Genomic DNA, 13239 nt, shown 5'->3' with positions numbered 1-13239 from the left:
TCACACGGAATCGGGCACAGGCAAGAAACGTCGGGCTAAGATTTATGTGGGACTGTTTGTCTAAACGGGTTCCCTACTTCCTTATTTCCATGGAGCGAGGAAGCTGCCAACATCTGCTCTGTGCCTGATACCGCCTCCGATTCCACCGGTAGAAACTTTTCCCAGGAGACAGGAGCAGGCAATTTCCCAAGCTGGTGTTTTTTTAGTATCAAGGGCTCTGTTTCCACCGGGGAAACAGGTAGGTGCAGGGTGTGCGTTTGCTCTGCAGCTCCCAGCCACACGCAGCCTACGTGAGCAGTGGAAATCCTTTACTCCATGCAGCTTGTGCATCACTTGCTCTCCGAAGGAAAGAGGAGACACGCAGCTTGACGTCAGCGCTCTCAGAGGCTGCCTGCGCTGGGCAGGAGGGCAGAGGATCTCTTCCTTTGCTCAGGCACCATGCATTTCAGCATCCCCTCATCCTTCTCAGACAAAACCCTACTGTTGTTTCCATTGCTGCTGCTGTGCAGGTCTGATTTGAGATCTGATGCTTCTCTCACCCGAGCAGCGGCAGCCCTGTCTCCTGCGGGACGGTGTGCAGCTACTGCAGAACAAGCAGCACATCCAGAGCAAGCTGGAAAGAAATCAGGTTTTATGCCTAAAAGTTATGTATGTGTTTTACGGCTTTTGAAATGCGTACTCAAGCTCTTGTATGTCCCGTGCAGCCCCATCCATGGCTATGCAAGCGTCCCAGGATTTTACTGTGCAGATACTCCTGCCTTCAGATGGAAGGGGACATTCAAACTAATGAAAAATAGCCTGACTTTATACTAGCCCTGTAACAAAATAAATTGAGGGGAATGTGTTAACTTTTGTTTTATTTAACTTTGCCAACTTTCAAGTCAGCTCTCAAGCACCCAGAAGGTTTTAGAAAATGTTTAATCTAGCTCAGACAATTTCCTGAGCTCCCTAACTGGACCACCCCATTTTCTGAAACGCTGCCAAAAGGCCTTAGCTACTCGTGAGCTCCGGCGTGCTGCTCTTTCACAACTGCTCGCTGTCCTCTTCTCCCCGCCCTCAAGCCGTTGTGCACGCCTTAATATAGTCCAGAAAGAGGAACCTCCTAGACCTCGCTGCCACCACCTGATGAAGCAAGCCTTGCCGATAGCCATGGACGTGTCTGGAGGACAACCGCCCCAGCGGGCTTCGAGGCTGCGTGCGGCTTGAGCCCGAGCACGCAGCCTGCCTGCAGTAGCCTGCCTGCTCCAGGTGTGCCTTGCCCACCCTCCCGCCTCCCCCTGCCCGCGGCGTGAGCCGCTGAGCTCTGTGTCTATTCCTAGAGAGTCCGCGGGCTCCGTACGGAACGGTGGTGTTGCCTTTCTTCGCCCTGGCTCATATGCCAGGTTTGCTGTCCTGATGCCCCTGATGCCCTTGATGCCCCGTCTTGTGTCTGGCAACAAGGAGCACAGGCTGTATCTCAGGGTCACGGGACAGATACGATGGCGAACGTCACCTCTCACCTCCCTCAGCACTGCATGCTGTCTATGCAGCTGTCCCAGGGCAGGGAGCAAGGAGGGGCACGCATGGTGCAGAAGGATGCTCTGCTGCCACCAGAGCCCTTAGAGATGCAGCTTTGAGGCCTTAAAAATTATTTATTTTTCCAGCAGAGCCGGAGCATAGCACGATTTTAACACAGCTGCAGCTCACTGGCGTTTTAGTCACTCTCCCACTGAGCGATGCTTGCTGTTTGGGGGCTTATCACCATGTGATAAAAGTTTCCTCCTGAAACTGCGTTTCCTGCCCTTCTCTTGTGCTTCCCTCTGTTCTCCACCCACGCCATTGGCTCCAAATGAGGGCAGAGAGCTCCCTAGAGTTCTCCACCACCTACTCATCACCCTGCTGTCCTTCCTCCCCTGCCCACTTGCCCTGTCCCCTCTTGGTCACAGAGGAGGTGCAAGGACGGGAAAAAAAAAAAAAACTGGCAAGGGTTTTACAGGGACTTCTGGAGGGAGTTTCTCTCTTTCTCTCCCCGTACCTGACTGGCCCATCTTTAGGGTTTTTACTGGAAGAACTGTCATTCGGCCACAAACCCAAATGAAATAAGAAGTTGGGGGGAAGAGGATAAAGACAGCTCTAAGAAAAGTGATGAATTGAACTGCTAGAGTCATGCATCTGTCTGCAGCTTCTTGCTGGCTAGGTCTGGCACAGAGCTCATCAGAAGGCATCCGAAGCCCATGGGGTCAGAGCTAGACCAGCAGTGCAGCCCTACCGTGCTCAGTCCCAGCACTTGCAGGAAGCGGGATGGTGTTCCCAGCTCCCCAGGTGGGGCTGAGGGGAGCAATGAAACCTCCAGAGAGCACGGCTTTCCTCCCCTCTCCCTCTGGAAGCAGCTTTGCTGCAGGGGAGACACTGCTGGTAGGGAACAGCAATTTTCTCAAGGCAAACTTTTGCCAAGGGCAAGGGCTTTCCTCGGGGCACAGCCATCCAGGACTGGTGGGGCTGGGTTTCATGTACTCAAGATGCTGGTTTTCCTTAGCTCTTGTGCAGATATTGTGCAGCTTTTAGGAGGTTAAACCCTCCCCTCTGCTTCCACTTGCTGGAAGTCTCTGCTCTGAGAACCATGGCACACAGGTTCTTCCACCGCTTCGGAGTCAAGGAGTTATTGCTGAGATATAATTTCCCTGTCCTTCACGGAATTATTGCAGGAGGGAGAGGATTAGCAGGTATGCAAATCACAGTAGGTGGGGGAGGGAGGGAGAGCTATGCTAAAAAATTAATAAATGCCACGGTGGTATTGTTATTCGAGCTCTCCAGTGCCTTCCTAGGAAAACTGATGTGTTTGCAGGGTGACTGCAGGCCTTCCACCTGATGGCTCCTGCACTGGGTCAGGTAACGGGATCTCCTGCACGGCTGGGGCAAAGGACAAGCAGCCAGCACCCCCTGCACACACAGGCACACGCGCACCCCCTGCAGAACTGCAGCGGCTCCCTGCATCAGATGCGTGCTGAGGAGGGGAGACAACAGATGATGGCAGGAGCACAGCAAAGGCTTCGAGCCGGTGTCCCAGCGAGCGAAGGAAGGGACTCCCCAGTGTGTCCATCCCTGCTGGGACTGACTGTGGCCCCTGACACGCTGGGCTGTGTTGAGGCCTCATGCCATGCTGCGGCCACACCGCAAGCCTGCCCTTCCCCTCTGGCTGTCATCGGTCGGTGGCCAGCACCAGGCAGCAACCTTCACACTCCTTCACCCTGGGTACCTTCCCAGTTGCCCTGTCCCGGCTGCCTGGTCTGATTTAAATGGGAGGAAGCACATCTGCAACCTCACCTCAACTAACCCAAGAGAGTAGCATTGTTGGGGAGGCAGGGGGTGCTAATGGCAGAGTGATTTGAATAAGCCCCTTAGTGCCCAATCTCAATTTCTAAATAAATCTGCTTTAAATTATATTGATTTACGATTCATGTATTTTTATTTGGTCAGTCAGCGGTGCTGCAAAACCTTCAGGTACTTAAGGTGTTTCTAATCTCCCCATCCTGTCAGATGGAGGCACCAATTGCAAAAGGCTTGATTTTAACCCGATTCCACCAGACACTCAGCCAGGACTGGCCAGAAGCCTATCTCCTGTCCTCTTACTGGGGCCATCTCTTTTCCTGGCTCTTGTGCATCATGGTGGGCCGGTGTGACCACTAGGTAGATTACCCAACATCTCCGGGGTCCCCAGCTGTCATGCCGGGACACTTAACGTGAATCTAGGGGGAGGATGTTTTAACGTGAATCCGGGGTGAGGATATTTTGGGCGCTGTCTGTGACAGTACACATCTCCGGGAGTTTACATTTTAACATTTGTACCAGGAAATCAGTGCTCTCAGTGTCACAGGGTTAGACAAATACCTGATAAAGAAATAAACCTGTCAAATAAATTTACTTTACAAAAAGACCGAGTCCTGCAGAAGTCTCCGTTGTGTATTTTTTAAAAAATGCCTTACGCCTTCACAAACAGCCTGCCCGGGATATCGCATTCCTCCGTCCTCGGGAGCCGCCAGCGGCAGAAGAGGGGCGCGCGTACAGGAACGTCCTTGGGGCTATTTTGCTGCCATTCTCCACTCCAGCTGCTGAGCAGACCTGCTCTCCTCCTCCTCCTCCGGGCCTGACTCACCTTGCTCTGCCTTCAAAGCCACACCGAGGGCCCCACCAAGCACCGAGCTCGCTCGAGAGTTACCACTGGTGAAGTTAAGGCAAACATTGAGAGGGAAAGACTATAACGTTGTTAGAAACTCAGCTGGATGTTTGAAGCCCTGGCAAGTCAGACGTGGGCTGACGACAAGGCTGCATTTTTGACGTGGTCTGTAGCTGTAGAAGTAACCCTGGGAACGGGATTTCTGGATTTCTCCAGCTTGTGCTGCCCCGGCCACGGCTCCCGCTGTGCTCACAGATCAGCCCAAGCCCCAGTGCTTGGGCAGCAGCGGGTTGCTTTGCTCCTTGTTTACCATTAAATAACCTTGAAGAGAGAGATGCTGCTTTGTGTTCACAGAGCCGTGAGCCGGTTCGAACCACCGGTTTCTCCAGAACAACACACCCTCCCTTCTCTAATGTTTCCAAACAGCGAGAGCTGCCGCTCGCCTCTACACAGGGCACAGGCGCCCAGATTAACAAGGCACCTTTTTGCTGTGGCGTATTTGCATCTCTTTGTTGACTTTGCTAATCAAGCTTCTCTCCTGAGCTGTTGAAAACAGTAATAATCAAAAGGCACGCTGGTTCTTCAGGCATGGCAGCCGTTTCAGGAGAGGTAACCCCTTGGGGACCAGGCACTTTTGATCACTTGGCTGTTAGGGGCTGCATGGGGAGTTGGTGGATGGGCTGAGCATCCAGGCTTCGGGAGGCACAGGCTCACCCATCTTTCTGAGCCAAGGTAACGCCACACTGCCACCAAAAGGGCAACACTTCACTGCCCATCCCTGACCCCTTGCCCTGCTCCCACTGCCAGGCAGCACTGCCTCCTCCCTTTGCAGTGGGCTGGGGTGCTCTCCCACCCTGTACCCCTCCTCCCCACCTTCTGGGGTCTGGCTTCTGCCAGTTTAGTGAGTGCAACCAGCCCATGGGGGAGCAGGGGATGCTCACGAAGGGGACCACCCCATCCAGCAGCAGCGATCCCTGAGACAGGCCCTGCTCTATCATGCAGCGGTCACAACCTCTGCCCTGCTGAGTTAGCTTTGCGGTGAGGCATCCCAAATCCTCAGGTGCTCGCAGCAGCCGGTGGGTAGCACAAATAAGGTCCCTGGGGTGGGGAAGACAAATCAGCCAGGGGAGCTGGGCAGTCAACTCCCATCCCATGCTTAATTCTGTCCATGGGTTGGCCCAATTAAGAAAGGAGATTTTGTGTGTGTGTGTGTGTAGACTGGCCTATCACAAAGATATTTAAAACTGATATTTTGCCTCAGATGTTAGAGAGTGGGGGACGTAAGATATCCAGCTTCACACTGTTTGTTTCAGTTCCCTCAGTGCTTTATGCCACCAGTTTCAACATCTCAGCAAGGGAGTCCGAGCCTGGCCCCACCGAGCGGTCGGATGCCGAACGTCCATTAGATGCCTGTGGTGGCGGAGGAGCTTCTCCTAAACAAGCACCTGCAGGCCACTGACCCAACACGTGGCAGCTGCAGCCCGGGTCTCCCCGCTCCCAGCGCTGGGCTCTGTGGTTTAATGGCGGTGGTTTGAGAGCAGCCGGGCCAGGCTGTTAGAGAAGAGTCCCTTCAGCGTGTGTTGGCTCCAGTGCTAGATTTGCATACTGTATTTGCCAAGGGTTATTAGTGTTGATCAGCTGTTAAATAATCTGCCCTTTTCATTTCAGGAGGCCTGTCAGGACTTGCCTTTGCGTAGGCTTTACTTAAACAGTTTTATGGCATATTGGAAAAGGGTTTTTCATTAGGGACCCTTTTCCTTGAAATTTCGACAGCTACAAATACTAAACACGGCCTCTGACATCACGAGCGTCTGCCACGTGTGTTGCCTAACCTTCTACATCCTCAGCGCGTGGAAACGGCTGCAGCCGCGGAGCAGCGGAAGTCAGGCTGCAGCTGCACGGGCACCCCTCCTTGTGCCAGGGAAGGACTTGAGAGAGGAGATGAAGATAAGGACAGATCCCACATCAGAAAATGAAGTTCTTCCCTGTTGGAGAAGGACGCTGGGAGGTTGCTGTATACGGGTTTTTCAAAACAGCCTCACCCCACTCTGCACCCGTGGGGATGTAGTCTGGGGTGACTTAGGGATGTGTTTCACCATCCTCAGTTTAGGCTGTGTCTCTTCAGGGCCATACACCCTTCGCAATTAGTCAGCCACAGGAGCTCCGGAGCCCAGGGAGGCTGGGAGCACGGGCCAGCGGTTCCAAAGGGGTGGCTCATGACTCATAAGGAAACAGCAGGATGGGGTACGAACTGCGTTTGGCCTCGTGGTTAGGCAACAGCGTCAAAGGCCTCTGGAAAGTCAAGCCAAGAAAAAAAAAACCTTGAGGACTGAGGGGAACTTTGCAATAACCAGCTGATTCCCACACGTGTAATTATGCCCAGTACCCTACAAATTGTTAAAAGAGCCAGAAAGGAATGAAAAATGTGGATGTAGCAGGGAGCTGAAGAAGGTTTTGATACGCAGACTAGCTAGTCTTGAATAGTCGGATAGAAAAAAAAAACAGGCTACTTTGTGGGGAAAGGGCCTTCACTGCTACCAGCAGTGGAACCAAAATACTCACCTGCAGGACAGCCCCGTGCCCTGCACCTCCCATTCCTCCTGACTGTTGAACTCCAGGAGCTTTTCCCAACAGTTTATTTGGCACCTTCCCAACTACACTGCGGGGAGGCACGATGCCCATCCCCCAACCACCCCACCAGCCATGGGGCTGCGGTGACACGGCAGGAGGGGCAGAGTGCTGCCTTCCTCCTCCCCAAGGCTGAACCATCGTTGGTGTCACGGCAGCACCCATGGGAAACGGGGGACCCTCCCAAGCCGCAATGGCCACGTTTCCCTCATCTGTGCCGGAGAAGTGCAAGTAAGTCTTGCCCACACCGGGCACAGACTCCACTTTCTCTCCCACCGCTCCTGTGGGGCGAGGAGGGGGGGGCAAAGAAACACAAGCAGCTATGAAAACCAAACAATTTGACTGAAACGAACCATAAATCATGGGATCAGCTGATCGGCCCTGGCTCAGCTCGCCGGTACGGTGACTCGGTTGTGCCTTGCTGGTACAGCCGGCGTTACGGTCATCAGGCAACAAAGCCAGCAGTTAGAATTGATTAATTGATTTGTACATTAAATAGGTATTCCTGCTCAATTATTGGCAGGTTTGTTAATGGATTGCTATTTAAACGATTCTGATCTTTTAAATTACATGTTATTTTATAGATGCACATTTACTTAAGAAAAGAGCACCCCTTGCATCTATTAACATATTAAAGAGAAAATAAAACATCCAGGCTGACATAATGTACAATGTGGCATTACTCTGGGTGCTTCCTAAGCTAGGGAAATCTTATTTGTTTAATAATAAGTTGGTCATGAATATGCAAATCTGCATTAGTGCAGTACCTCACTGCTGTCACTATTAATGAGTTGCAAATTAATGTGACAACAAAAGGAAAACCTATTTAGTGGCAGAATTGTGGTTCATACCTGGCTCAAGAGAGCAACTGTCTACAGTCACGTCGGTCTGCCGGAGCGAAATGTGCAGATGGCATGGACAAGGTTTGCTTCGGGGCTGGCAGAACAGAAACAAGCAACGCGCTTGCCTTCACCCCTAGGCTCAAGGGTAGAAGGCAGTGTTGCTGTTAATGATCCTTCACACCTAACTTGCAGGAAAATACCATCTCTTCGCTTTGCAACCATGGTGAACACAAGCAAAGCGCACTAGCAGGTGAAACGCAGACCTAGCAGGACTGATGTAGGTGGGAAGAGCATGTGGCCACCTAGACACAGTGCTGAAAGAGAACAACTTCTTCTTCAGATCTGTTTGGGAATTTGTTTCCCCTGACAACACTACAAGCTCACAAAGTGAAACTTCTTGGATGCCAGTCACTTTCTTCTTCTGCCAGTCCTCTTAGCAGAAATGCAGTGGTGAATAAGCACGCTGAGGAAAGACCTAATGTATGTCTCCATGACTCTGGCATTCACCCCTTCTGTCTTGTGTAGAGACACCAAGCCCTCTCCTACCAACACTGGACCCATAATGAAATGAAAATATGATGTTCTGCAGAAAATTTTAAATAGATACGATAGCCTTTTTTGTTTTCCAGTTGGCTTGCATCTGTACAAGTTTAAAGTAGCAATGTGTGCCTTTTTCCTGTACAAACTGAAGAAACGATGCTGAATGTTTACCAGCAGTCCCGCAGAGCCTGGGAATGGCAGCTGCCTGCATTTACCACTCCGTGGCACCTTGTTCATATTAACGCACAAGCGATGGGTCCCATCCATAGTTTCATTATTTAGCACAGAAATTAAGGGAGGAGTCAGCTTCAAACTCTTTGATTCATGGAGTGAGCTTGGCCCCTGGGAGCAGTTTTTAAGACAATTTTCATTCTGCCCCTGTGATCCTGCAAACTAGAAGCTGGGACGGGCTTCCAGCAGGCATCTGGGCTCTCCCTTTAGCAGATCGTTCCCCAAAGAGCACCAACAAGGACCAAATGCCTCTGGGCCTTGCTTGCCACTGTCAGTGTCCTTGGCGCAGGCCTCAAGCTAGGTCACCAGAGCAAAAGGCGGAGATGACAGCAAGGCAGAAGAAACAAGAGTGTCCAGAGGGAGAAATAACCCAAATGGGAAACTCTCAGGGTTGACCCCACTGTGCAGAACCCAGTGCTCTTGGATAAGGCAAGAAGGCAAAGGAGGTCTTCAATATTTTGTGGTCCTTCAATACTTTACAGTCCTCAGCAGCATTGCTCATCTTGGGGGAAACCTCCCAGCACTGCCTGTGCTGTGGCTTCCCTCGCTGTCAGGCTGCCGGCTGGGAGCCGGGTATTCCCTGGGATTTCCCAGCCAGCACCAAGTAAAAGTTTGACAAAGGAAACTCCCTTCAGTGAGGCTCACCTGCCTGCTCTAGCTGGAGATGGTGGGGTTTTATTTTCCCCGTGTTGCACCAGTGGTTCTCCAACACACCTGTGGGGCTCTGCAACCTCCCAGTCAGGCAAATCCAAGCAATAAGCAGGCAGAAAATCAAGGCAACACCTTGGCTTGGGCCACAGCAGCATCAACGCTGCACTTTCACCTTGCAGAAGGCAGGACACGAGATCGGCAGGGTTTTACCGTCCCCGAAGGCTGCGTTTCTGTTTCCTTATTTTTTATTAACCTGGAGCAATGCCAGCGGTGTGAAGTGAGTTTCTTTGGGCCACAGAGAAAGTGCTTTAAAGGAGAGCAGCGCCAGCCCAGAAGCTGAGCCTCAGCCCCCTCCCAGCCCAGCCCAGCCCTGCTGTGCTGGTTGGGGCCAGCTCCGTCCCCGGCCCTGCGCCGTGCAGGATTCAGCCGGTCCCGGTGCCGGCACAAGGCAGCCGGTGTTTCGACTGCCCTGCCTACACTCACTGTCACCGAGTTCGCTCCCTGCCAGCACGCTGCCATCTCTCCTCTCCTCTCCCCAAGGCAACCATGCCCTGGGCTTGCCCGCTGCAAAACTGTGCTTGCAGCCAGGCCTCTCCCGTGACGGTCTCTCCCAAACTGCCCAGAATAGGGTCAGTCAAGCCTCGTGTGCCCAGCAGCATGCGGGATGCTGCCCTGCTCATCCGTCGAACCCTCCGTGCTCTCGCAAACACCCTCGGGCGGCGAAGCCTCTTTAAGAAAAGCACATCCCGGAGAAGATAAAACAGTTACATTATGTCAAGGGACAGCACTGCGATCAGGTGTTCCCCACCACAGCCCTAATTTTAGAGCACAGACGAGCCCCGGGCACACGCTTGCATTACAACAGCATGAGGCTGTTACTGTATTTGAGCAGGGGTGCAAGCGCCAGCATGGAGAAGGCCCAACTGTACTCGGTGGAGATAGTGGAAAGCTGACTAAGTGGAGACGTCCCAGGGGCACGTGCACAAGATCATTTGAGGAGGAGCCGGCCAAAAGAGGAAGCTGTGTCAATCTTCTGTTTGCCTGCAGGGCACAGCAAGAAGTGAGGTGTCTGCCACACACCCCTGGAAGTGGTATGAAGCTGATTTATGCTCAGCTCAAACCATTCAGGCATTACGCAGCTGATCAGATAAACGTGTCTGGAACAATTGCTTTTGACGTTCTTCCTCGCCTTCATTTTTCTGGCCCACCTCTGCTTTCAGGGAAAATCAGGGGGTAAAAGCAGCCGGCACTGGCGTGTTTCAGTTCCTCACAAAGCTGGAGGCTGGCTTAAAAGGAAACCCAGAGTGTGTGTGCAAGCCTTACGGGAGACACCATCATCATCCTTATCCAAAACTTGGAGAAAGATGTTGGCGGCTGTGTTAGGACTAAAAATTCCCTGTCCTGCGCAGAAATGTGACTTCATCTGTCAGCAGCAGACAGCTGCTGGACCTCTCTCTCGCCTCTTGGCTCAGCTACAAAACCACCTTACCCCTAGAAGCAGTCGTGCTGTAAGCCACACAGTGCAAACATCTGGCAGAAGATTCAATGGCAACACAGTACAAGAGGTATCAGCTCTGCGTCTTTCCCTCTGGGGCACCTTCAGGAACCAGCCCTCATTCTCCCTTACCTTCACAACGAGGGTAATTCACACTCTTTCTTAAGCTTCCCCTACGAGCAAAGATTTAGCCTGCAGTACACTGTCTCCGTTAATCAAAACCTCTGAGCCTCGGTGCTCCACATGGAGAAACCTTTTCCTAGATGCTTTGTTCAGACGGACCAGGTGCTCTGCTCAAGACCCTTTTGGTTGATGTCCTGGCCCTCATCAGAAGAGCAGCGCGATTTCAACATCTCAACTAAAGCATGTGGCTGTCACAGGACATACTATTCTTAAAACTAGCCCTAAAGCAACACTCAGACTTTGGGTTCACAGTGAGAACTTCTTTCCACAGGCAAAAGGCAGACCCAGACCCTTAAGAGAGGGCCTGCCCAAGCTCTGGGAAGTCAGCCTCTTAAGACGGAAGTTCCCAAGCTGTGTAAAAGTGACATTCTGTTCACTGTCCCTTCAGATCCCCCAAAGGGTGCTCCCAGCCTTAATGCTCCACATGAGAACTAAAGCATTTACCCCAGTACTGTTTTCCTCCCCTCTGCACACACCACTGAAAAGAGAATTCAGGCGATTCAACTTAAAATTATGATAAAGGAGGAAAAATAACTGAACCTATTCACAATTCCATAACTAGAAGGCGATGCAGAAAATGTTGTGAATACTGCTTTTAAATCTCTGTCCTACAAAAGGCGCCCGCCCAATGTTTTCTTGTAACCTTGAATTTAGAAAGCCGACGCAGATTCTACCTCAGATTTAATCAGCTGCTCGCTGGCACCTGTGCCAGCTCTGCTCTGCTGCAGGAGCCGCTCGCGCAGCCTCCTTTCATAAACATTAATGAGTCGGAGCTCATTTCGCAACCAGGCACGGAATTAATGGGAGTCACTTCAGCCTCTTGATTTCTCAACAGTTTTATTGCCTTTAAGAAAATTTTTGTAAAATATAAATACAAAGGCAGGAGATTTACTTACAAAGTTAAAACACAGATCTCAAACATAAACACACAATTCAGAAAATTTAGTTTATGTACAGTTTCAAGCAACTTCAACATATGTTAGTTTTTCAATATTTTACAAGGTACAGAAAAAATAGTTCAAAGTCTTCTTTAAATAAAGAGCATAAAATGTTTAAACATATATAAACAATCCGGTTTGATGTGTGAAAACTAAATTTCACAGCTTTTAAATTAGGATATAAAAGTTCTTACAATTAGTTGATGCGTATGGATATGGTTTAATTTATATTACAAACTATTGAATTATATTCAATAGTGCTTACCTGGCCAAAGCAGGTAATTCTGTAAACAAAAAACCAAAAATAATATCACCAAGTGCCTTACCGAATTCTATCTCCCAAACAAGCCACACGACTTTGATCACATCACCTAGAAAAAGTATGTTCTGTGTAATCAGTGCTTTGTATGAAACAAAGTCAATGTGTGGGTGTGTTCTTTAAAAAAAAAAAGTGTTCCGAGTAATAACAAACTTATCCCAAAGCCTGTGTGCATTTAAAGAAACATTATATAACAATTTTGTAAAAACTGATTGAAGTTAAAAAAAAATTCTTCCAAAATCCATCCAACTGGAATTCAGATCTCTTATATAAAGGAAAGATATTTTCATATTTAATAGTGTCCTTTCTTTACAGAAACAATTGCATCTGAACACATATACATAAAGAAGTAACTGTATAGAGCACTGTACATTAAACGGCCTGACGGTTCACCAGAGGATGTCGAAGGGAGGGTCCTCGTGCGGATGCAACCAGTGAAGCGAGGAGCCGAGCAAAGTCTTGAGTTCGCTTGTAAACTCTACCAAGTCCAAAAGCTCTTTGCTCTCCGGGTTAAAAGCTTCGAGGTCCGTAGCGCAAGAGAACAACTGGCTGAGGGAAGTCTGTTTGTAAAACTCTGCCTCCGTGATGGTGACAACTTCCAGATTGGGGAAGTTGCAGCGGAAGATGCGAGATGACATTTTTAGCCTCTTCACCACGTCCGAGAGCAAAAGCCAGTTCCGTGGTCTGTGGAAGCAAAGGAGAAACAGGCTCCAGTAACTGACATTAAGTCACGGGCTTCTTTACGCTTCACCGTATCGCTGTGTGACAAACTCTGCCGCACAAACAAGCCCTCCGACATCAAGGCCGTTGCCCAGGGGGTCGAATGTAACAGATGTGCAGGCGTCTCCGTACTTACTCATACTACTGCTGCCCGCGGCTTTGGGGAAGGAGGGGGACCAGGGATGCAGGGGCACTGGAGCCTATAAACCCAGGACTCGTGAGCACGCGTGTGGGTCAGCAGCCACCCCGATGGCTGCTCATGCGGTTAAAAGGTTCGTCTGGCTGAGCCCAACTCTTGCTTAGCAAGCTAAGAGACGGCTTATAGTTTAAAACCAGAAATTCCAGCACCTCTGACTTCCAGAGGTGCCAATATTAAATACAAGCCAACACAGGGTTGTTTTTCTCAGATTAAGAATACAATTTTTTAATTTAATCTTTGTGCTTCTCCATGTCAGAGAACTTTTATATCCATCACCTAAATAATAAAAATGTGCTAAAACCCGCACTTCTGCATGATGAGCGTTTTTCCCCATGGCTGT

The 13239-nt window shown here is 50.4% G+C and overlaps 1 protein-coding gene across 7 annotated transcripts in view; it reads right to left on the bottom strand.

Annotated features, from left to right (window-relative positions):
• Nucleotides 1–11543: 11543 nt before the first annotated feature.
• The window catches only part of BCOR (BCL6 corepressor), an 81930-nt gene continuing 80234 nt past the window's right edge, over nucleotides 11544–13239 (bottom strand). For all 7 annotated transcript variants that reach the window (XM_086766483.1, XM_086766523.1, XM_086766515.1 and 4 more), the window contains one exon: nucleotides 11544–12664. In XM_086766483.1, the coding sequence (XP_086622609.1) occupies nucleotides 12370–12664 (295 nt within the window). In that variant the 3' untranslated portion in view covers nucleotides 11544–12369. The remainder of the gene's footprint in view (nucleotides 12665–13239) is intronic.

The sequence above is a fragment of the Chlamydotis macqueenii genome, chromosome 1, assembly GCF_036417535.1.
Source record: "Chlamydotis macqueenii isolate bChlMac1 chromosome 1, bChlMac1.mat, whole genome shotgun sequence".
Taxonomy (NCBI): Eukaryota; Metazoa; Chordata; class Aves; order Otidiformes; family Otididae; genus Chlamydotis; species Chlamydotis macqueenii.
Note: the sequence above shows the minus strand (reverse complement) of the source record. Positions and strands in the feature narration are given on the sequence as shown.